Consider the following 24,547-nt stretch of genomic DNA (forward strand, 5'->3'; position numbering starts at 1 on the left):
TAGAATAATCATTTTTATCGCATTAATGCGCCCCGTCCAGGATATATTTAAACCTTCCCATCTATCCAGTTCACCAAATAGTTCTTTCACTTTCTGAGGATAATTGGCCTCATACAATTCCTCCAACTTAGGAGTTACCTGTATTCCGAGATACCGTATAGACTTATTGGCCCATATAAAGGGGAGCTCAGCTTTAAGCCGTACTACCTCCTGCTTCGGTACTGTGAGATTTAGAATCTCTGTTTTATTAATATTTACCTTAAAGCCCGATTGTGCCCCATATTGTTTCATTATCTCTATAGCCTGCTTTATGGAAGTATCTGGGCTTGTCAGCGTCAACAGGATGTCGTCTGCAAATAACATTAGTTTATGTTCCCTTTTCCCACGCATTATCCCCTTAACTCCTTCCTCCCTTCTGATAGTGCATGCTAATGGCTCCATTGTTAGTGCGAACAGCAATGGTGACACTGCACATCCTTGTCTAGTACCTCTCTTAAGATGTATTGGCTCAGAATAAGACCCATTTACTTTCAAAATCGCCAGGGGAGCCTGATATAAGATCTGCAGCCATTTTAGAAACCTCCCCCCCACTCCAATCTTCTCAAGTGTCGCAAAGAGAGAAGGCCATTCTACTCGGTCGAACGCCTTTTCCGCGTCCACCGAGAGAACAACTACCGGTACCTGTTCATCCCCGACCTGCTGAATGAGATGTTGTAAGCACCTAGTATTGTCATATGCCTGACGCCCTGCAATAAATCCCACTTGATCCTCATGTACCAGTCTGGGCATCATCACCTGTAGTCTGCTGGCTAGTATTTTTGTAAATATTTTATAATCTACATTTAGTAGGGAGATAGGTCTATATGACCCACATTCTTGTGGGTCCTTCCCCGGCTTAAGCAGAAGAGTGACTGCCGCCAGCCGCCATGTATAGGGCAACTCTTGTGTCTGATCATACGCCAGAAACAGTCTCCACAAAAGTGGGGCCAACAGGGATGCATATAGCTTATAAAATCTTGCGGGATACCCATCAGGCCCTGGAGCCTTGGCATGTGGTAAATTTTTAATTGCTTCCTTTATCTCTTCTATTCCTATTGGCTCCGATAAGCGCTCTCTTTCTCCCTGTGTCAATTGTGGTAGCTCTACCCCCTGTAGATATGTAGTTATCTCCCCAGCTGTAGCGTCCACTTCTGATTTATAGAGGCTTGTGTAAAAATTATGGAATGTCTCTTGTATATCCCCTGTTTCTGTGACTGCCTGGCCTTGTTGTGTTTTAATACTATGAATATGGTTTCGTGTCATCTGCTTTTTCAGCTTGTTTGCTAGCAATCTACTTGCTTTATCCCCCAGCTCATATTGCTCCTGTTGGACTTGTTGCAATTGACTCGCCATTTCTGCCAACTGCAGCTCATTAAGCTGCATTTTATATTTATGAAGTTCATTCTGGAGATTTATATCTTCAGGTTTCGCCTTATGTTGCTGCTCTAGCTGGGCTATCCCCTTTCTAAGTTCTCTCTCTTTGGCTGCTTTTTGTTTAGTTAAGTGGGCCCTGAGGGAGATCAGCTGCCCTCTCAATACCACCTTTAACCCCTCCCAAAGGCTCTCTGGGCGGACTTCTGCCACGTCATTAAACTCAATGTAATCTTTTATGTATTGTTCCACCTTTCCCACAGTCTCTGGGTCATGTAATAGAGCTTCATCCAGCCTCCAGTACTTTCTACCTCTCTCTGAATGTCCACTCCCAATAGTCAGCTGGACTGGAGCATGGTCAGACCATATACGAATGCCTATTGATATTTTTTTTATAGCTCTGGTCACCAGCCCATCCCCAAGCCAGAGATCAATCCTTGAGTATGAATTATGCGGTGCTGAATAGTATGTATAGTCTTTTTCCTGCATGTGTGACACCCTCCATAAGTCTATTAGACCCCATCTATGCATAAAACTGGAGATCTTTTCTCTATCTTTTCTAGCATATCCCGCCTCCCCTTTTGAATTATCCATCATCGGGTTCAGGGTCAGATTGAAATCCCCACCCAATAATAATTGGCCTTGCATGTTTTCTTGTATCACTGTTTCAAGTTCTTCTATAAATTTACCTTGCCCTTCATTGGGTGCATACACTGTCATAAATGTATATTGAGTATTATACAGTGAGGCTATCACCATAAGATATCTGCCTCCCTTATCTTCTACTGTTTTAATAATGCGCCATGGCAGTTTATCTGAGAAGGCCACCAACACTCCTCCCTTTTTATGATGTTGCCTGTTCGCAGCGTGGTACATTACTGGATATCTTTTCTAGGCTAACATTTTCTCATGACATTTTTTTACATGCGTTTCTTGCAGCATAATTATATCACCTTTCATTTTTAACAGTTCTGTATATATGCGCTTACGCTTAATGGGCGAATTGAGGCCCTTAACATTCCATGTCACACATTGAAACATGTTATACATTTCTTTCCCCTATAAGCTAGCCTAGTCAGCAACCACCAGATACTCCCCTCTAGACCCCCCCCCCTTCCCTCCCCCCCCTTCCCCCCCTTTCACACAAAGGGCATGACCCATTCTCCTTTGGGCCCATGCCTCTAGCTGAGAGGAGTGACGTCATCTCCCGTCTCACAGCTCGCTCTAGTGACTTCTCCTTCCCCTCCTATTGATATAGTTCTTTGCCAACCTGTTCCAGTGATCGATCATCCAGTCATTCTGTTGTCCATCTCATTTTCCCGTTCGTGAATGCACTTGCTTGCCCGATAGTTGTCGTCGGAGGCGCCCTCGGCCTTGTGATACCCTTTGCCATTTAGGTTTTGGAGGGCAGACTACCGCTCCTTGCCCATCTTGTGGAGGATCCTCTGCCGTCTCCCTTCGTTTCAGATACTCCTGCGCTTCCTCAATTGACGCCACTCTCCTTTGCTTTCCCTCTTGAAAAAAGGTTAGGGCAAATGGGTACTGCCATTTATATGATATTCCTTCGTCTCTCAGCTGTGCAGTCAACGGACGGAGTTCTCCCCTTTGTTTAAGGGTTAATGCTGATATGTCCTGGTATAATTCAATCGGGTAGCTCTCCCAAGTTATAGGGGCCGCCCCTCTTGCCTTCTTCATCACTGCTTCTTTCACTGTGAATTTTGTAAAGCATGCCACTATATCTTTCGGCTGGTTTTGTCTTCGTACACCCAATGCCCTATGGGCACGTTCAATGCTTATGGTTGTTTTATCATAGCATTCAGATTCATTAGATAATAATTGCGCTGCAATGGATCTCACCACCTCTTCACAATTGTTAAATTCAGGTACCTCAGGTACCCCCCGAATTCTTATATTGGAGCGTCTGCTTCTATTCTCTAGGTCCTCCACTTTGTCTATGAGGTATCTAGCTTCATTTTTCCTCTCTTCCAATTGTTGCTCCATAGCTTTTATCGCTTCTCCCTGCTCCTCTTGCTCATTCTCTACCTCCAGGACTCGATTTCCTAGCTCAGTTATTTCCCCTCGCAGCTCCGCGCTCAGTTGGGCAAAGTCCCTTCGCACTTCTTTGAGGTCCGTTTTAATCTCTTGAAACCATGAGCAGAGCTTCACCCATATTTCTGGTTCTACCTCCATTCTTTCATTTGAAGGCTCTTCGCGTGCTCGCTCTGTGTTTTCATGTTCTTCCCTCGTGCTGCGAGCGCCATTTTGTTCCGTTCTCCCTTTCTGTTGCTGATATGAGAACGCTGCTAGGTCCGGCAGTTTTGCCTTCGCTTGCGACATCATTTGATTTCGTTCTTATTCACCAGTCAGTCGCTATGCTTTTCAGCCGATTGGAGGGGTAAGGATCGCTATTTAAATGCTTTTTTTAGTGCTGATCAGCGGGAGCTTCGTTCTCACTGCTCCATTCAGTAGCGTGACGTCACTTCCTCTCCAGGTACAAAGATCTTTCAATTACAGAGTATCATTGAGCTCTCCAAATGGAATATATACCACTTGTAACCAGGTCACTCTTCCAGGTGAGAGCCGGGGTCGACCCTGCTTAGCTTGGCTAGCTTTTCCCCGGTACGAGCTGCAACCACCGCCTTGCTGCACTGCTTCTGGCCTAGTTTAACTGCTGCCCAGCTGACCTGCGCCCAGGATCAGCTCACAACTGGGACACACAAACTCCAGCAGTCTTATAGTTCTTGAAAACCACAGGTCTTTATTCTCTCAGCATCTTTTAATACAGCTTTAATCTTCAAGCAGTTACTTCCTCAAGAATGCAAGAGTCAGTTCAGTTTTTCCACATTCAGCTTATTAACACAGTCCAATCTTAACTCAGAATATAAACCTTTGTCTTGCTCCCAATTGTAACTCAGAATATAAACCTTTGTCTTGGTCCCAATTGTAGCCTCCCCTCATCAGCACTATCTTCTACCCTTAGATAGTTTATGGGTTAGCTTCTTCCACCAGTGGCTTCCCCACTGGATTATTTTATCCTCTCCAAGTATGCATAGCTTGGGCCACACTCCCGCCACCAAAGCCTTTACCTTTCCTGAGGAAGTTTGCGCAAACCTTCCAACCTCCATGCACTCCTCCTTACCTTCTCCTTCTACCTCCTCTTTATTCCACTCCATCTCCTCCTCCCCAAGCTCCACCAGCTGTTCCCCATCTCCAGGATCAGACCTCATCTCCCAATCAGTCACTCCACCCTCCCCCTCCTGGGAGTTCAGCTGACCCTGCACTGGCTTCTGGGAAGTGTAGTTTTTCTCCTGCATTACAGCTTTCCCTGGCAGTTTGATCCCTAGAGGGCGCCCTGTTCTCCTAGCTGGGCTGAATGAACGGGGATGATGCCGGCTGAAAGACCCACTATCCCCTTTCCCTCGCACCAGCCCTCCAGAGTGCTCACACACTTTAAGAAAATTTAACTTTGAGTTTAAGTGTTGCCTAGGTTTTTGACTAGTGCTAACCAGAAGGCCGAATAAGCAATTCTTAGACTTTTCAGATAAGCTACTCAATCTATTACTCAACAGACTTCAGATAATGTGAATGACTTAATGTAATCAGGGCATCCAATGTGGCAGAGGCAACAGGAGCAAACAAGTAAGAGGTAAGGGTAATTGGATTTGATAATACTGCCTTTCTGTGTTACAACCAAAGCTGTTTATATTTATTAAATGCAGGTACTTTCATCTGTCCCTAGTGGATATTGTACCTGGGGCAATGGAGGGATAAATGACTTGTCCAGAGTCACAAAGAGCTGCAGTGGGAACTGAACCAAGTTTGGTTCTCAGCCCACTGCAATAACCACTAGGCTACTCCTCATCCTTACAAAAGCTCCAACCCCCTTGCTATTCAAATCTAGTTAACCGGCCAGACAGGGCTGTTGACCGGTTAAATGACATATCGGTGCCTAACTACAAATATTCAGTGGGAGATAACTGATTAAGTTTAGCAGTCAAATAACACCTACCTGGATAGGTTTAGTGGTCACATAGAGCCTAACCAGATAAGTTTAGCAGTCTTTTTGGTAGTTAAAAACCCCCCATATATTCAATGCCTGCCACCGGAAAAGGCCCCATGTTCAATGTTTAGGTTTAGTACTGACGGCAGAAAGCAAAAGTGCTGCCTGCCGCTGGCTGAATATTGGGCCCTAAGGTACTTCACTCCCTTTACATGGACAAGTTCTCAATATTACAAGAATCACAATCGGGATTCCGCCCTCTCCACAGTACCGAAACAGTGCTAGTTACGCTCATGGCCAAATTCAAGCAGGAAATAGCTAAAGGTAAAAACATACTTCTCCTTCAATTTGATATGTCGAGCGCATTCAACATGGTAAACCACAATATACTGCTAAGACTTTTAGACTACTTCGGAATTGGTGGTAACAATACTTAGCTGGATCAAGGGTTTTCTAACCACCACAACATACCAAGTGAAATCAAACTTATATTTATTTATTTATTTGTTGCATTTGTACCCCACATTTCCCCACCTATTTGCAGGCTCAATGTGGCTTACATAGTACTGTCGAAGGCATTTGCCCAGTCGGTGGATAACAAATACAAAGTTGTATAGTGATCGTATGAGGTATAAGTGGAGGGTCGGAATGGATGAAGATTGCGTGATGTCCTGTTCGATCATAGTCATGCTGTGTTGGTAGGTGAAGAGGCCTTTTTGAAGAGGTAGGCTTTTAGTGATTTCCTGAAGCTCAAGTGGTCGTGGATTGTTTTCACAGCTTTTGGGAGCCCATTCCATAGTTATGCACTTATGTAGGAGAAGCCGGCTGCGTAAGTTGTTTTGTATTTCAGTCCTTTGCAATTTGGGTAGTGTAAGTTTATCACCACCCTGGAAAGCAGATTGTGGAGTACCTCAAGAATCACCACTATCACCTACACTTTTCAACATAATGATGATCCCACTGGCCATGTCCTTATCAAAGCAAGGCCTCAACCCGTTCATCTACGCAGACGACGTCACAATATACATTCCCTTCAGACACGATCTAACAGAAATCAACAACGAAATCAAACTCGGCTTGAACACCATGGACTCACGGGCAAACTCCTTTCAATTGAAATTGAACACTGAAAAAACACACTGCCTCATCCTCTCATCTCAACACAATACGTACAAACCCACAACCTTAATCACCCCAGAACACACCCTCCCTATCTCAGACAGCCTGAAAATACTCGGCGTTATAATTGACCGCAACCTCACACTCGAGAGCCAAGTGAACTCCACAACAAAGAAAATGTTCCACGCAATGTGGACACTTAAACGCGTAAAACCTTTCTTCCCGAGGGAAATATTTCGTAACCTAATACAATCAATGGTACTAAGCCATGCAGACTACTGCAACGGAATCTACAACGGGATGCAAAGAACAACTCACTAAGAAACTCCAGACCACTCAAAACACAGCAGCCAGGCTGATATTTGGTAAATCGCGATTCGAAAGTGCCAAACCCCTCCGAGAAAAACTTCACTGGCTTCCAATCAAAGAACATATTACCTTCAAAATCTGCACTCTAGTCCACAAAATTATCCACGGCCAAGTCCCAGGATACATGACAGACCTCATAGACCTACCAATCAGAAACATAACCAGATCATCTCGAACATACCTAAACTGCAAAGGACTTAAATACAAAGCAACCTATGCATCCAGCTTCTCCTATATAAGCACAAAACTATGGAATGCATTGCCAAAAGCTGTGAAATCTACGACCACCTTAACTTCCGGAAATCACTAAAAACCAACCTGTTCAAAAAGGCATACCCCACCGACCCAACATAAATACTTACACTGGGCAACACAGCAAAACCAAAGCTTGTAATGGATACTATATAACCTTTCCTCTCCTCGATCCCCACTATACCTGAAACACAGGTACCTTTATTCGACCACAATATCACCTTGTATTTGTTTCTTTACCGGACTTGGCGAATGCCATTACGGTACTATGTAAGCCACATTGAGCCTGCAAATAGGTGGGAAAATGTGGGTTACAAATGTAACAAATAAATAAATAGGGGCTTCAATCTCTTTCTTTCTCAAGTTCCAGTGTAGAGAGGAGCATGGATTAAACCCAATTCTCTGTATCTGTTTTCTCTTGCTGCTAGGGGCAGAGAGGATAACTCGGTCACTTTTAGGATTCCTCTTACAGTTCAGAAGATTCTCAGCTGGGCTGGCATTCTCAGGAATCCTGCAGACATGACTGTTCTGTCCTCCGACAGCCTCGCACTAGTTTATAATGTGATCCTAAAATGTGTGTAATGCCTTTACTGTTATTCTCAGTCCCAAGGACTATCATTGCTGCAGTTTCCCACTGGGAAAATACATGAGCAATGCACTGTGGGCAATGTAGTTCACAGACAGTGCAACTACAGTTGTTTGGCTGTGTAAGAACTGCTATCACTGGTTGTGAGGCTGCTTAGACCTTCTCTCTCTCTCTCTCTGCCAAGCTTGGCTCTTTTATCTTCCTGTTCAGTCTTACTATCTGTCCTCAGAGGTCAGTCAGGTATGACCTTTCCCTCTTATCTCTAGGACTACCCCTTGCTATCCGATGGCAGGCTCTGTCCCCATTGGTCTCTATCTGCTCCTCGCTGTGTGAAGCCCCACCACTTCTTTGTCCTTTCAGCCACGTGGGGCTTCTTCCTCCATTATAGCCAGGGACATGGAGCTAACACCATCTGGCTCCAAACAGCTCTGTCCTGCTGAGAACTCCCTGTAAAGAACCTGGTTTTTACCCTGTGAATATCTTCTTCCAAACGAGATATAGCACATTCCAGTCACCCAGCTTTGGACTATTTCTACCTGTTCAACTACCTTCCCCTCCCCCTGCAATACAACTACCTCTCTTCAGATCTCCACCTCCCACAGCCTCCAGATTAAGAAGTCTCTGTATCCTGAACATCTATCTGTGAGTAAATTATCTGTGATTTATTCAATAAAAGAGACTTCATAAAATAATAGAGACTTCAGGTGATTGCTGTGCCAGGGTTATGCTCCATGATATTGGGGCTTCTAATTACCAAGCTCCAAGAGTCATGACAATGACCTGTATATAATATATGTAAACCGCTTTGATTGTAACCACAAAAATTCGGTATATCAAATCCCATTCCCATCTCCGTCCTCACAAATGATATTATGCTTCAGCTTTATGATGTTCCTGAACCAAGGAGATATGGGCAAGGTACCTTGCTGGAACACACAAATATTGTCCAGTCTCTCTTTCTCGTGAATGCAAATAGAAGGGATGTAAAAGGGACCTAAACCCTCTAGCAGAGTAGCAACTTAAGTGGTTCTATATCCTTTGTACTTCAGTCTCGCTTCTTATGGTTTTTAATATACTAGTGTGGGTGATACAGCATCTAGGCTCTTACTTCGGGGACCTATATTGCTAATGCTTTGCCAGTAAGGTTCTTCTTTAGTAACCAGGATCAATGGCCTGGGAGGATGCGGAAAGCCTAAGACAAGGGTTTCAATACTGAGTTACCACTATATAGTCAGGTGAGGGGGGAGGGGTCCTGCTGACATCAAAACCTCCCACTGATTATAACAGACACTCCTACATTTTCCTAGTTTCTCTCAACTTCTGTCCCCTTCTCAGTCCTGGATTAACCATTACACTTCCCCAGCTGTAAAGGACTAAAATACAAGCTGATGCACGCCACCACCTTCTCTTACATGAGCAAGCAGTTAAGGAATGCATTACCCACAGATCTGAAAACAATTGACAAAATAACTACCTTTCGCAAATCTCTGAAGACATATTTCTTCAACAAGGCTTACAATGAGAACCTACAGCCCCACTAATCCACTTCACCAACCCATTCAGTTATGAAAGCCCACCTTCTGTAAATACCCTAATAAATTCCTTCCTTCTTCTTTCTTCCCTTAATTAATCTCTACACAATACTAACTATACATGATATACTGGAATAACTATGTTAACAATACTATGTAAGCCACTTTGGGCCTGCAAATAGGTGGGATACAAATGCAATAAATAAATAAATTAAGCAAAATTTCTTAGGGCACCAAGGGAAGGGGACCCTGCAGAGTTTTCCCCCTAGCTATCATGCCCTTAACTCTTTCACTGCCGTCTGCCACAGCCATTATCTAACATGAATTTCTGTCTTCTAATCATTATAAATATACTAGCTGTTCCCACTGGCATTGCTCATTGATAGGTTAGTACTTTGTAATTGAGAAAAGCAAGGTTTACTTGTGTGTAATAACACTGTATAAGTATGTATTTTTAACTCATTTATGATGGTTGTTATATTTTGTTTGATGTCTTTAATGCAAGAAATGAAGCATAAGGAGTAGGTATAGATATATGTATATACATATATTTTTATTTGTACACAGAAATAGAACACATATGAGTAGATAAATATTAAATATGTTTAATATAATTTGCAATAAGTTCTTATTCAAGCTCATTTTGATAGACATTTTTTGTTTTTCAATTTGGAGCGTATATATTAAGACTTATTTGAACCAATTTGTGAACAGGCAACATATAATTGGCCATGTAAGTTGACACCTGTGACTTTTAAAGTTTGACCTGAGCCTTATTTATCGACATTGCAAAGACCAGCTGAACTGGACACTGCAGTCTTTTGAACAGTATCTGATAGTCAGATGGAATAACAGGAATTTTAGGTATAAAAACGTGCTGTCCATTGACACACCCTGTCAAGATTGTAGTTTCAATAACACATGGCATTAGAGTTTTAAGAGCTAAATGTGTCCCATTACACAGCTTTGGAACATTTAGTTTTCGTAGCAGTATGATTGGTGAAACAGTTTTTAAGTGTAGTTGATGTGGTGGTATTCCTGGTGGATGCAGTGAATTTAGAAATTCAACCAGACAATTTACAATGTCATTAGTATCTTGCATTGTGTCAATGGACAAATACTCTTTAGTTTTACCTGGTAGCATTTATTGGATTTTGTTGTTCATTTCAGTTACATTTAAGTTTTTTGGAGCTAGAATTGCTCGTTCGCATAACCATTCGTGGTTTTGATAATGATTTGCAATGTTTGGGAATATTTGTTTCCTTTAAACTATTCATTTCTTCTACGATATTGCATAAATCTGGAGTTAAAGTTTTTTTTTGTCCATCAGCATCACATTTTATCTTTCCTTCTCCTAACTCCAGAAGCTTTTTTGAAAATAGTTCAATAGATTCGTTCCCTAAAGTTTTTGTTCGCATATTTTTGGTCAGTTTTAAGTGCTGCACAGAAGTCCAAAGAGTGGAGGACTTGAGACAAGCTTGAGTTCATCGTACATCATACCTTTTTGAATGACAGGCAATGTTTGTCGAAAGTCACCAGAAAGGACTGTAACAATTCCTCCCATCAAATTCTCATTAGTTCTCAAGTCTTGTAGGCTTCTCTTGACTGCTTCTAGAGCATACTTATCAGTCATGGTGCATTCATTCCAAACGAGACTACATTGTTCTAATAATTTGGCTAGGCAATGAGGCAATGCTGAGGGGTGTGTGAAAATGGCTGAGTGGGGGTGTACTGCTGAGAGTGAGTGTGAATGGGTATATTAGAATGGGTGAGTGTGAGTGAAGGTGAGGTGTGCTACTGAGGAGTTGTACTGTTGAAGGGAAGTGTGAAAATGGGTGAGTGTGAATTGGGGTGTGGTACTGAAGGGGGTGAGAATTTGTGAGTGGGGGTGTACTACTGAGAGGGGTATGAAAATGAGTGTGAATGTGTGCTGCTAAGGGGAGGTGAGAATGGGTGAGTGGGAGTGTACTGCTGAGGGGTGAGTGTGAGAATGAATATGAATGGGGGTGTAATGATGAAGAGGGTTTGAATGGGGGTTTTCTGCTGAAAGTTGTGTGAGAATGCGTGAGTGTAGGGTTACCATAATGCTCCAGTAAAAGGAAAGCAATGGAAGTAAAACCCAGACTGGCTTAATCTGTCCTCCTTTTTCTGGAGCCATATGGTAACCCTACATGAGTGTGTTTTGCTGAGGGGTGTTTGAGAATGGTAAGTGTTAATGTTTTGCGGAGGGCTGTGTGAGAATGGATGAGTGTGAGTGGGGGTGTGCTATTCTATGGTGTGTGATTGGGGGTGTACTGCTGAGGGGTGAATGTGCGTGGAGGTGTGCTACTATGGGGTGTGTGAGAACGGGTGAGTGTCAGTGGGGGTGTGGCACTGAAGGGTGAGTATGTGTGGGGGTATGCTATTCTTGGGCATGTGATTGGGGTAGTTTTGCTGAGGGGTGTGTGAGAATGGGTGAGTGTGAGTGGGAGAGGGTGTGAGAATGGTTGAGTGTGACTGGGGTGTGGGAGAAATGGTGACATTGACATTGTTTAATACTCCCTGAAATCAGAAAAAATGGAGTCTGGATCCCTATCTAGCACTTTTTGTATTTCGATCAATTTTTTTAAAGTTGATTTTCTTGATTAGTTGTTTCTTTCAATCTAGCAAGTGCCTGCTGTTTGGCGTTTGGCTTTTGCCATTTTCCTGTCAAAACACAGCCTTCTTTTCAAGGGCATACTGACATTGTTTCCCGCCCTTTCAAAGGAGCGTTCCTCTGGCAGGATAGTGAATTTATGCACACACACACTTCCCAGTCTGACCCCAATACTTTCTCCCTACCCTGTTCCCACCAGTCTCTGAAACACCCTTGTACTGAAATTGTTAAGGAAGAGGGTATTAGAGAATGAGAGAGGGACAATGGCACAGCTGCTGTCCATGTTTCTCCCCATCAGTCTCCCAGCTCTCGCCTTGTCCCAAGCAGTTTGTCACTTATCAACAGCAAGAAAGAGCTTTTTGACCTGCAGCCTATTCATTTAATGGATAGAGGTATTGCTTCCCCTCCCATGAGTGCCCCATTGAACCAGTGGTGTAGCTAGGTGGGGCACCAGGGGAGCGGCCGCTCCCCCAAATGAAGTTCTGCTGGCGCCAGCACCTATTTTCTTTCGTTGTGTAGCACTGAAAATGTGCATCGGCACCAGTGGAAGTCCACTCTCGCTCCCCCTGCACCGTCAACCTGGCTACACTTCTGCTTTGAATCTAATTGCTTCAATCTACACAGCAACCTTGGCAATGGCATGTAGAGTCTGCATTCCAGGTTTGGTGGCCGTAGCTCTTCAGGGGCTGGAGGAGTTTGGATACGGACAAACAAACAAACACATGCGTCTACTTTATATAGATTTGATTTTTTGTTTCATACAATAATTTTGTTTCTCAGCACTTAATGAGTCTTAATGTCTTGTCAGTTAGGCAATTGGGCCAAGGGGCAACATTGTTGGGCTATACTTAGAACACCAGTTGGCCTTAATCTGGCCCTGCCCCTTCTGGAAAAGGTCAGAATGTTCACTGGATAGACAGGACTCTGCCTGCCTACCACTGAAGTTATAAAAGAAGCATTATTGCATTAAAGTAGTGGCATTGTGAATCCAAGCAGTCATCCCTCACTGCTAGATTCTCGGGTGCCCTACACAAACTATGGCATAGTGGTAACCATTTGAAGAGTCTGTGATCATGGCAGTCCATATCTTTCTTCAGAAGGGAGAAAGATACCAGCTTCCCATCCTCAAAGTTCTAAAGAAAAACACAAAGCAAGAGTACCCAATCAAAAAATAAAAACATAAAGCACACAGAGCAACTTGGAAATCTACTTAGGTGCTATTGTTAGGATGTGGTGGTAGGTTGGTTTCCTGTTCCACCTATCACCTTTAGTATGTACAGGAGCTTTATAGCCTCTGTTAACTGCTCCCACTTCTTAGCGCCTTTATAGCATATGTTAACTGCTCTCACTTCTTCTGTCTCCAAACATAATAGTGGCTGTGTTAGCCAGATACCATCTTCTCTTTACAGTATTGGTACAATCATCAGGGAGGCAAAAACCAAAGACAAATGATTTGAAACTGGGCTGGGTATTTATATCAGACCAGTTTCCCTCCAAGAGTTGGTACGCGAGCCAGCCCCTTGTTCCAGCAGCAAAGTCATCCTTTGAAGGCAGCTGCATGGACCCTCCCAGCTGCACGTGTGAGTAGATGACGAATCTGCAGTTTCCGAAGATCTATAGCTGGGCTGGGGAGATGTCATCCATTCTTCAGACTGCAGCACGGGACCAGCAGCATGCCTGCTAACAGCTCTGCAGCATCCTGACTCCCGCCCTTTAGGACACAAACTTCCTATTTCTGACACACAGAAACAAGAAGTTTGTGTCCTAAGGGGCATGAGTTGTGATGCTGCAAAGCTGTTAGCAGGCATGCGACTGGTCCTTCACTGCAGTCTGAGGAATGGATGACATCTCTCCACATATCTTTGGGTGATCCGGAGGCAAGCACTAATGAAGGACCAGCATGGTTGCAGATGAAAGGAGCTGCTGCAGTGAACAGGAAGATAAGAGAGCTAAAGAGAGGGAGGGGAGAGGGTTGGAGAATGGTTGGCTGGACAGACAGGAAATATGACCTAGATCATGTAAGGGCACCAAGGTAGTGGGGTATAAGGACAAAGGAGGGTAGAGAAATAAAGAGGAGATGCTAGATTGGGGGGAGGGAAGAAAAAGGATATAGAGAAGGAATGCTAGACATGAAGAAAGGAGTTGGAGAGGATTCTACACACAGGGAGGGAGGTAGTTGCAACTACCCCCTTCCCCCCCTCCCCCCCCCTCCCCCCGAGCACTGGCCCTGACATCTTATGTCTTTATATTTATTTTTACAGTACCAAGTAGAATATTTGGGTTTTTTTTTGGTGTTGTACTGCATACAAGAGTCTGGTTTCTTGGGGTTTCAACTGAATTTTTATCTACGTATTTCTGTTAGTTTATGATCACTGAGTTTATATTTGGTTAGGGTCTCTATGTGTTCTGTGTGAGTAGCGGAGGCCATATATTCTGTTATCATGGAGTTTTCCCAATAGCTGTGCTAATGTTCTAGAGTCCACTGCATGTTTGCTGTGCTGCCTCTCCCTAGGTATGGGACTTGTTATATGAGTTTTGGAAGTTATAGCAAAATGGCAGATTTGCTCTAGGTCCTGAGTGAATTTTTGTACAGTTTTTTTTTACTTTACAATATGCCTGGTACTGACTGAGTTTGTTGCTGTTTTCGAGACTGTATTAGAAACAAATATTTTGGTACAGCATATTTTATGGGGAAATTTCTTAGCTCTTCTGTACACCAGTTACTGGGGGAGAGGCCAAGGGTTTCTGTGATTGCAAAATATATGTTTGGATTTAATACTGCATGGAGGAAGAATATCTGCCCTCCAAAGGCAAAACACACTAATTCAGTCTCACGTAATGAGGAGTTAATGCGTTTTGCCTTTTGGAGGACAGATATGTATGTTGAGGCACTATGGATAGGTTTAAATGGCCATTTTTCTCAATGGAGGAGGGTGAATAGTGGAGTGCTGCAATCTGTAGTGGGACAGGTGTATTTAACATATTTATAAATGATCTGAAAATCAGAAAAACGAGTGAGGTGATTAAATTTGCACTTAAGACAAAACTAAAGTTGCCAAAACACATGCAGATTGTGAATAATTGCAGGAAAACCTTAGGAAACTGGAAGACAGGGCATCCAAATGGCAGATGAAATTTAATGTGGACAAATGCAAAGTGATGCACATTGGAAAGAATAATCCAAATGATAGTTACCTGATACTGAGGTCCACCTTAGGAGTCAGCAGTCAAGAAAAAGATTTAGGTCTCACTGTAGACAATACGCTGAAATTGTCTGCAGTGGCCAAAAAAGCAAACAGGATGCTAGGAATTATTAGGAAAGAGATGCAAAATAAGACCAAGAGTATTATAATGCCTCTGTATCACTCCATTATACAACCTCACCTTGAGTATTTTGTTCAGTTCTGGTCGCCGTATCTCAAAAAAGATATAGCAGATTTAGAAATGGTTCAAAAAAGAGCGACCAACATGATAAAGGGGATGGAACTCCTCCCATAAGAGGAAAGGCTAAAGAGGTTAGGGCTCTTCAGTTTGGAAAACAGATAACTGGGGGGGGGGGGGGGGGGGGGGGATATGATTGAAGTCTATAAAATCCTGAGTGGTGTAGAATGGATAAAAGTGAATCAATTCTTCACTCTTTTAAATAGTACAAAGACCAGGGGACACACAATTAAATTACAAAGAAATATTTTTAAAACAAATAGGAGGAAATGTCTTTTCACCCAAAAATAGTTATGCTCTGGAACTTGCTGCCAGAGGATATAGTACCAGTGGTTGGCGTATCTGGGTTTAAAAAGGGTTTAGACAAGTTCCTGGAAAAAAAGTCCATAGTCTGTTATTGAGATGGATATGGGAGATGCCACTGCTTGCCCTGGGATCGGTAGCATGGAATATTGATGCTAGTTGGGTCTCTGCCAGGTGTTTGTGACCTGGATTGGCTACTGTTCTGCAGGATAATGGGTTAGATGGACTGGTCTGGCCCAGTATGGCTGTTCTTATGTTACATAAGTACATTAGTTGCCATACTGGGACAGTATCCTGTTTCCAACAGTGGCCAATCTAGGTCACAAGTACCTAGCAAGATCCCAAAACAGTTCTTTTTGCCCTACACATATATGAGACAAGGGCATTGCTATTTAAATCTCTTCTTTTTTATTCTAACCTCAAACATATATCTATTCTTACATTGTCTCTGCACTCTTTTTCATTCGCTTCTCCAACCACTGATGCTGTGGGACTCCTCCAGTTCATCTGGACCCTTTCCTTATCTCTGCTTTGCCTCTGTCTCCTGCATCATCTCTCTATGACTTGACTTCTACCTGCACTGTATTGTCCCTCATGTGAGCTAACACCAACTACTTTGTTTTGGGAGTACTGCCAACCTCTACCCCCAAACCGTGACAGCTCACACTCTGCCCAAGCACACAGGGATCATGGCCCAGCTCTGTATCACCTGCAAAGGATCTGCTCCATATAACATTGTTTCTGGTTCTTGCTTCTGTGCTTCTTACCCATGTGGCTTTGCTGACAACATCTGTGTCCATTCCCTCTGGAAAAAAATCTCTGGCACTTTCCCCAGACATTTATGTGGTATGTGCATGTGTGGTAGGGGAGGGGTAGAGAGGAGGATGAGCCATTAAAGAGTCACTATGGTGGACTAAACTGCTGCTTGCAAGGAGGGGCTTGGGTGGCTGGAGCCAAAGATTTAGTAGTTAAAAATCACTGTCAGTCCTGCGCTGCCCCTCTTTTTTTGGATGTCAAGGCTCCTGTGTCTATGAGCACAGGTTCACTGCTTGTAAGCATGAAAATCCCTCCAAGTGCAGGAAACTAAACCCATCACTAAGCAGGCCAAATGACAGGCATTTGGAATCCTATATATTGTTCACTGATACCTCCTGTAAACTTAAAATTTATTTATTTATGTCTGCAGGATGAACTTCTGCCTCCAGAAGACAACAGAGGTATGCACAGTAGTAACTGTTCAAAAAGGTGAGGAGAGCTTTAGGTGGGGACAGTGAAACTTGGCTCACATCTAAAGGTAGAACGATCAGATTTTTGCTATGGTTTAGTTTATTCATTATTTAGTTTTATTATTTATGGTTTAGTTAATTAAGTTAACAATATAGGCTATGTTTAAGATGTGTTATTTTACTGTTAAACCTAGTTATTAGTAAGTAGGTCTCATTGCATAAAATGGGAATGTGATCAAACAGCATGAGTTGGTAGTAAAATAACGTCTTAACAATAGCCCACGTTGCTAACTACACCCCTAAATCTCTTCATTCTGAAGTTGGTGTTTTTTAAACTCTCATCTCATCGCAGATTTTTATTTAGCACCAGATTAAAATTTCCATCATATGGAGATGACAAGAGCACCCCACTGCTAGAAATCCCTCTTCAGAATGATATCTTTGCTTCTTGAAGTTATGGGTACAAACCTGTTTTTTTTTTATGCTGAGCCTCCACACCTTATATCTTTTTTTTTCTTTAGCAGCTTGCACCCTGCCCATTGAACCAGGAGGATGTAAGGCTTTGTATATACGCTGGGCCTATGACTCAGAGCAAGGCCATTGTGTTCCCTTCAACTATGGAGGCTGCAGAGGCAATGCAAACAATTTCCTCACTGAAGAGGAGTGTAATGGGTTGTGCAAAATATCGTAATGGTAGGTGTCATCTTTTTAAAAAGCTTTTGCTCTGAGTTTAAAGGTAGCAAATTGCTTCAGGGACAGTAGGCTGAGTCTGTTACACAAATTAACCCAGATCAATGGTTCTCAATCTTTTTTCAGTCAGGACACACCTGATGGACGATATTCAAAAACCTGACATACTGCATACATGACCCTCAAGGACCTTTGGTCTGACACAGTGTATAAGTTCTTAGGAGTTAAATGTAAACATGCTCTGTATCCACAAAAAAAATTCTATTGCTCCTAAACAACAAGTGCAGATAAGAACTAGTACATTTCTCCACGGAAGTTACCATATCAAAAAAAAAATAATAATAATATTCAGATTCTCATGCCAACTGACTAATAGACCTTATTCATAATAGATTGAAGAGAAGTCATATACCACTATGAGACACTGAACTGGATGTTAAGTCTGAATTGCTGTTTATTATATACAGTAGAGAAGAAAGAGGAACAACAATCTGCAATAAACAAAGGGGACCCGACACGCATGTTTTGGCCCTAACGGCCTGCTTCAGGGGTTTAAAACATTATATAACATAAAAACACAATGAATAAAAATAAAAGTGCAGAGGTCTAATAATAAAATCATAATCAATAAAAGTAATGATAAAGTATCAATGAAATTAAAAATGTATAAAAAATACATATCTAGGAATCTAACATGTCAAACATATTCTCAGATAAGTTGTGAAACCAAATCTCATGCACATTTTTTTATGGTAACTTGAATTAATGTTTGCATCATATATCTATATTCTCAGACCATGTTTTTTATGTTTTAAGTGATATTTGCAGAATATACAGTATCTATGCTTATGGTTTTCTATGTATTTAATGGCAATTTTAATTGATTTTTGTATTATATTTTTACGTATTTATGGCTAGCGATCTCCTGAAATCGGCCAAATCGGTATAATCGAAAGCCAATTTTGGCCGGCTCCAACTGCTTTCTGTTCAAGGGGGCCTGTCGGAACAGTAGCGAAGGCGGGACGGGGCGTGCGTTGAGATGGCCGGATTCGCCCAATAATTTTTATTTTTCTTACATTTGTACCCCGCGCTTTCCCACTCATAGCAGGTTCAATGCGGCTTACATATTATATACAGGCACTTATTTGTACCTGGGGCAATGGAGGGTTAAGTGACTTGCCCAGAGTCACAAGGAGCTGCCTGTGCCTGCAGTGGGAATCGAACCCAGTTCCCCAGGACCAAAGTCCACCACGCTAACCACTAGGCCACTCCTCCTTGACGAGAATTTGGTCCACTTTATTTGGACCCTTTTTTTCAGGTCCAAGTCTCAAAAAAGTGCCCCAACTGACCAGATGACCACCGGAGGGAATCTGGGATCACATCCCCTGACTCTCCCAGTGGTCACTAACCCCCTCCCACCCTCAAAAATACAACTTGAAAAACTTTTTTTGCCAGCCTCTATGCCAGCCTCAAATGTCATACTCCATCGCAGCAGTATACAGGTCCCTGGAGCAGTTGTGGTGGGTACAGTGCACTTCAGGGAGGCGGACCCAGGCCCACCCCATCTGTTACACTTGTGGTGGAAAATGGGAGCCCCTCAAAATCCACCCGAAACCCACTATACCACATGTAGGTGCCCCCTTCACCCCTTAGGGCTAAGGTAGTGGTGTATAGTTGTGGGTAGTGGGTTTTGGGGGGGGGGTTGGGTAAGGTAAGGGAGCTATGCCCCTGGGAGCTATTTTTATTTTTACTTTTTAGCAGTGCCCCCTAGGGTGCCCGGTTGGTGTCCTGGCATGTGAAGGGGACCAGTGCACTACGAATCCTGGCCCCTCCCACGACCAAATACCTTGGATTTGGCCGGATTTGAGATCGCCGTCTTCGGTTTCCATTATGGGCAAAAACCGATGCCGGCCATCTCAAACCCGGCCATCTCTGACATTTGGGCGGCCCCAACCATATTTCGAAAATATGGTTGGCTCCGCCCACTTGCGGAGCCGGCTATGGAGATGGCCGGCGCCGTTCGATTATGCCCCTCCACATCTCTTATTTTTACCTCTTTGTTAAGTTATATAATTTTTATACATACATAGCTTTTGTGTATTTATATATTTATATTTTTCGACACATATCTTGATGTCTCTGTGTATATATATATAGCGAATGCTACATACCTGTAGAAGGTATTCTCCGAGGACAGCAGGCTGATTGTTCTCACTGATGGGTGACGTCCACGGCAGCCCCTCCAATCGGAAACTTCACTAGCAAAGGCCTTTGCTAGTCCTCGCGCGCCCATGCGCACCGCACATGCGCGGCCGTCTTCCCGCCCGAACCGGCTCGTGTTCGTCAGTCCCATATGTAGCAAGACAAAGACAAGGGAAGACACAACTCCAAAGGGGAGGCGGGCGGGTTTGTGAGAACAATCAGCCTGCTATCCTCGGAGAATACCTTCTACAGGTATGTAGCATTCGCTTTCTCCGAGGACAAGCAGGCTGCTTGTTCTCACTGATGGGGTATCCCTAGCCCCCAGGCTCACTCAAAACAACAAACATGGTCAATTGGGCCTCGCAACGGCGAGGACATAACTGAGATTGACCTAACAATTTATCCAACTAACTGAGAGTGTAGCCTGGAACAGAATAAAACATAGGCCTAGGGGGGTGGAGTTGGATTCTAAACCCCGAACAGATTCTGAAGCACTGACTGCCCGAACTGACTGTCGCGTCGGGTATCCTGCTGCAGGCAGTAATGAGATGTGAATGTGTGGACAGATGACCACGTCGCAGCTTTGCAAATCTCTTCAATAGTGGCTGACTTCAAGTGGGCTACCGACGCTGCCATGGCTCTAACATTATGAGCCGTGACATGACCCTCAAGAGCCAGCCCAGCCTGGGCGTAAGTGAAGGAAATGCAATCTGCTAGCCAATTGGATATGGTGCGTTTCCCCACAGCCACTCCCCTCCTGTTGGGATCAAAAGAAACAAACAATTGGGCGGACTGTCTGTTGGGCTGTGTCCGCTCCAGATAGAAGGCCAATGCTCTTTTGCAGGCCAATGTGTGCAGCTGACGTTCAGCAGGGCAGGAATGAGGATGGGGAAAGAATGGTGGCAAGACAATTGACTGGTTCAGATGGAACTCCGACACAACCTTTGGCAAGAACTTAGGGTGCGTGCGGAGGACTACTCTGTTATGATGAAATTTGGTGTAAGGGGCCTGGGCTACCAGGGCCTGAAGCTCACTGACTCTACGAGCTGAAGTAACTGCCACCAAGAAAATGGAAGTACTTCAGATGGCAGGAGTTCAGTGGCTCAAAAGGAGGTTTCATCAGCTGGGTGAGAACGACATTGAGATCCCATGACACTGTAGGAGGTTTGACGGGGGGCTTTGACAAAAGCAAACCTCTCATGAAGCGAACAACTAAAGGCTGTCTTGAGATCGGCTTACCTTCCACACGGTAATGGTATGCACTGATTGCACTAAGGTGAACCCTTACAGAGTTGGTCTTGAGACCAGACTCAGACAAGTGCAGAAGGTATTCAAGCAGGGTCTGTGTAGGACAAGAGCGAGGATCTAGGGCCTTGCTGTCACACCAGACGGCAAACCTCCTCCATAGAAAGAAGTAACTCCTCTTAGTGGAATCTTTCCTGGAAGCAAGCAAGATACGGGAGACACCCTCTGACAGACCCAAAGAGGCAAAGTCTACGCTCTCAACATCCAGGCCGTGAGAGCCAGAGACTGGAGGTTGGGATGCAGAAGCGCCCCTTCGTCCTGTGTGATGAGGGTCGGAAAACACTCCAATCTCCACGGTTCTTCGGAGGATAACTCCAGAAGAAGAGGGAACCAGATCTGACGCGGCCAAAAAGGAGCGATCAGAATCATGGTGCCTCGGTCTTGCTTGAGTTTCAACAAAGTCTTCCCCACCAGAGGTATGGGAGGATAAGCATACAGCAGACTTTCCCCCCAGTCCAGGAGGAAGGCATCCGATGCCAGTCTGCCGTGGGCCTGAAGCCTGGAACAGAACTGAGGGACTTTGTGGTTGGCTCGAGATGCAAAGAGATCTACCAAGGGGGTGCCCCACACCTGGAAGATCTGCCGCACTACTCGGGAGTTGAGCGACCACTCGTGAGGTTGCATAATCCTGCTCAGTCTGTCGGCCAGACTGTTGTTTACACCTGCCAGGTATGTGGCTTGGAGCACCATGCTGTGACGGTGAGCCCAGAGCCACATGCTGACGGCTTCCTGACACAGGGGGTGAGATCCGGTGCCCCCCTGCTTGTTGATGTAATACATGGCAACCTGGTTGTCTGTCTGAATTTGGATAATTTGGTGGGACAGCCGATCTCTGAAAGCCTTCAGAGCGTTCCAGACCGCTCGTAACTCCAGGAGATTGATCTGCAGATCGCGTTCCTGGAGGGACCAGCTTCCCTGGGTGTGCAGCCCATCGACATGAGCTCCCCACCCCAGGAGAGACGCATCCTTAGTCAGCACTTTTTGTGGCTGAGGAATTTGGAAAGGACGTCCCAGAGTCAAATTGGACCAAACCGTCCACCAATACAGGGATTTGAGAAAACTCGTGGACAGGTGGATCATGTCTTCTAGATCCCCAGCAGCCTGAAACCACTGGGAAGCTAGGGTCCATTGAGCAGATCGCATGTGAAGGCGGGCCATGGGAGTCACATGAACTGTGGAGGCCATGTGGCCCAGCAATCTCAACATCTGCCGAGCTGTGATCTGCCGGGACGCTCGCACCTGCGAGACAAGGGACAACAAGTTGTTGGCTCTCGTCTCTGGGAGATAGGCACGAGCCGTCCGAGAATCCAGCAGAGCTCCTATGAATTCGAGTCTCTGTACTGGGAGAAGATGGGACTGGATAATTTATCACAAACCCCCAGTAGCTCCAGGAGGCGAATAGTCATCTGCATGGACTGTAGAGCTCCTGCCTCGGATGTGTTCTTCACCAGCCAGTCGTCGAGGTAAGGGAACACGTGCACTCCCAGCCTGCGAAGCGCCGCTGCTACTACAGCCAAGCACTTCGTGAACACTCTGGGCGCAGAGGCAAGCCCAAAGGGTAGCACACAGTACTGGAAGTGACGTGCGCCCAGCTGAAATCGCAGATACTGTCTGTGAGCTGGCAGTACCGGGATGTGCGTGTAGGCGTCCTTCAAGTCCAGAGAGCATAGCCAGTCGTTTTCCTGAATCATGGGAAGAAGGGTGCCCAGGGAAAGCATCCTGAACTTTTCCTTGACCAGATATTTGTTCAGGGCCCTTAGGTCAAGGATGGGACGCATCCCCCCTGTTTTCTTTACCACAAGGGAGTACCTGGAATAGAATCCCAGCCCTTCTTGCCCGGATGGCACGGGCTCGACTGCATTGGTGCTGAGAAGGGCGGAGAGTTCCTCTGCAAGTACCTGCTTGTGCTGGAAGCTGTAGGACTGAGCTCCCGGTGGGCAATTTGGAGGTTTGAAGGCCAAATTGAGGGTGTATCCTTGCTGGACTATTTGAAGAACCCACTGATCGGAGGTTATGAGAGACCACCTTTGGTGAAAAACTTTCAACCTCCCTCCGACACGTTGATGTCGGCTATGCTCTGCTGGAGCCAGTCAAAAGCTCGCCCCTTGCTTTTGCTGGGGAGCCGAGGGGCCTTGCTGAGGCGCACGCTGCTGACGAGAGCGAGCGCGCTGGGGCTTAGCCTGGGCCGCAGGCTGTCGAGAAGGAGGATTGTACCTATGCTTACCAGAAGAGTAGGGAACAGTCTTCCTTCCCCCATAAAACGTCTACCTGTGGAGGTAGAAGCTGAAGGCTGCCGGCGGGAGAACTTGTCGAAAGCGGTATCCCGCTGGTGGAGCTGCTCTACCACCTGTTCGACCTTCTCTCCAAAAATATTGTCCGCACGACAAGGCGAGTCTGCAATCTGCTGCTGGATCCTATTCTGCAGGTCGGAGGCACGCAGCCATGAGAGTCTGCGCATCACCACATCTTGAGCAGCGGCCCTGGACGCAACATCAAAGGTGTCATACACCCCTCTGGCCAGGAATTTTCTGCACGCCTTCAGCTGCCTGACCACCACCTGAAATGGCTTGGCTTGCTCAGGAGGGAGCTTGTCCACCAAGCCCGCCAACTGCCGCACATTGTTCCGCATGTGTATGCTCCTGTAGAGCTGGTAAGACTGAATTTTGGCCACGAGCATAGAGGAATGGTATGCCTTCCTCCCAAAGGAGTCTAAGGTTCTAGAGTCTTTGCCCGGGGGCGCCGAAGCATGCTCCCTAGAACTCTTAGCCTTCTTTAGGGCCAAATCCACAACTCCAGAGTTGTGAGGCAACTGAGTGCGCATCAGCTCTGGGTCCCCATGGATCCGGTACTGGGTCTCGATCTTCTTGGGAATGTGGGGATTACTTAAAGGCTTGGTCCAGTTCGCCAGCAATGTCTTTTTTAGGACATGATGCATGGGTACTGTGGACGCTTCCTTAGGTGGAGAAGGATAGTCCAGGAGCTCAAACATTTCAGCCCTGGGCTCGTCCTCCACAACCACCGGGAAGGGGATGGCCGTAGACATCTCCCGGACAAAGGCCGCAAAAGACAGACTCTCGGGACGAGAAAGCTGCCTTTCAGGGGAGGGAGTGGGATCAGAAGGAAGGCCATCAGCTCCTCGTCCTCCCACGAGGCTTCACCATCGGTATCAGACACAAGTTCACGAACCTGTGTCTGAAGCCGTGCCCGGCTCGACTCCGTGGAACCACGGCCAAGGTGTGAGCGTCGAGAGGTAGACTCCCTCACCCGCACCGGCGAAGCTCCCTCCGCCGACGTCGTCGGGGAGCCTTCCTGGGAGGCGGCCGCAGTCGGTACCGCAAGCGGCACCGATGTCGGAGACCTCACCCCGGGCAAGGGGCCAGCCGGCGCCTCACTCGACGGTACCGGTGGCGCAAGCACCCCTGGTACCGGAGGGGAAGGGCGCAACAGCTCTCCCAGGATCTCTGGAAGAATGGCCCG

The 24,547-nt window shown here is 45.3% G+C and overlaps 1 protein-coding gene across 1 annotated transcript in view; it reads left to right on the top strand.

Moving 5' to 3' along the window:
• The window catches only part of LOC115472136 (trypsin inhibitor-like), a 59,423-nt gene that overhangs the window by 13,889 nt on the left and 20,987 nt on the right, over positions 1-24,547 (top strand). The window contains exons 2-3 of the mRNA XM_030206260.1: positions 16,834-16,864; positions 17,395-17,566. Of these exons, the coding sequence (XP_030062120.1) occupies positions 16,834-16,864; positions 17,395-17,564 (201 nt within the window). The 3' untranslated portion in view covers positions 17,565-17,566. The remainder of the gene's footprint in view (positions 1-16,833; positions 16,865-17,394; positions 17,567-24,547) is intronic.

This window comes from Microcaecilia unicolor, chromosome 6 (assembly GCF_901765095.1).
Source record: "Microcaecilia unicolor chromosome 6, aMicUni1.1, whole genome shotgun sequence".
In the NCBI taxonomy this organism is placed as follows: Eukaryota; Metazoa; Chordata; class Amphibia; order Gymnophiona; family Siphonopidae; genus Microcaecilia; species Microcaecilia unicolor.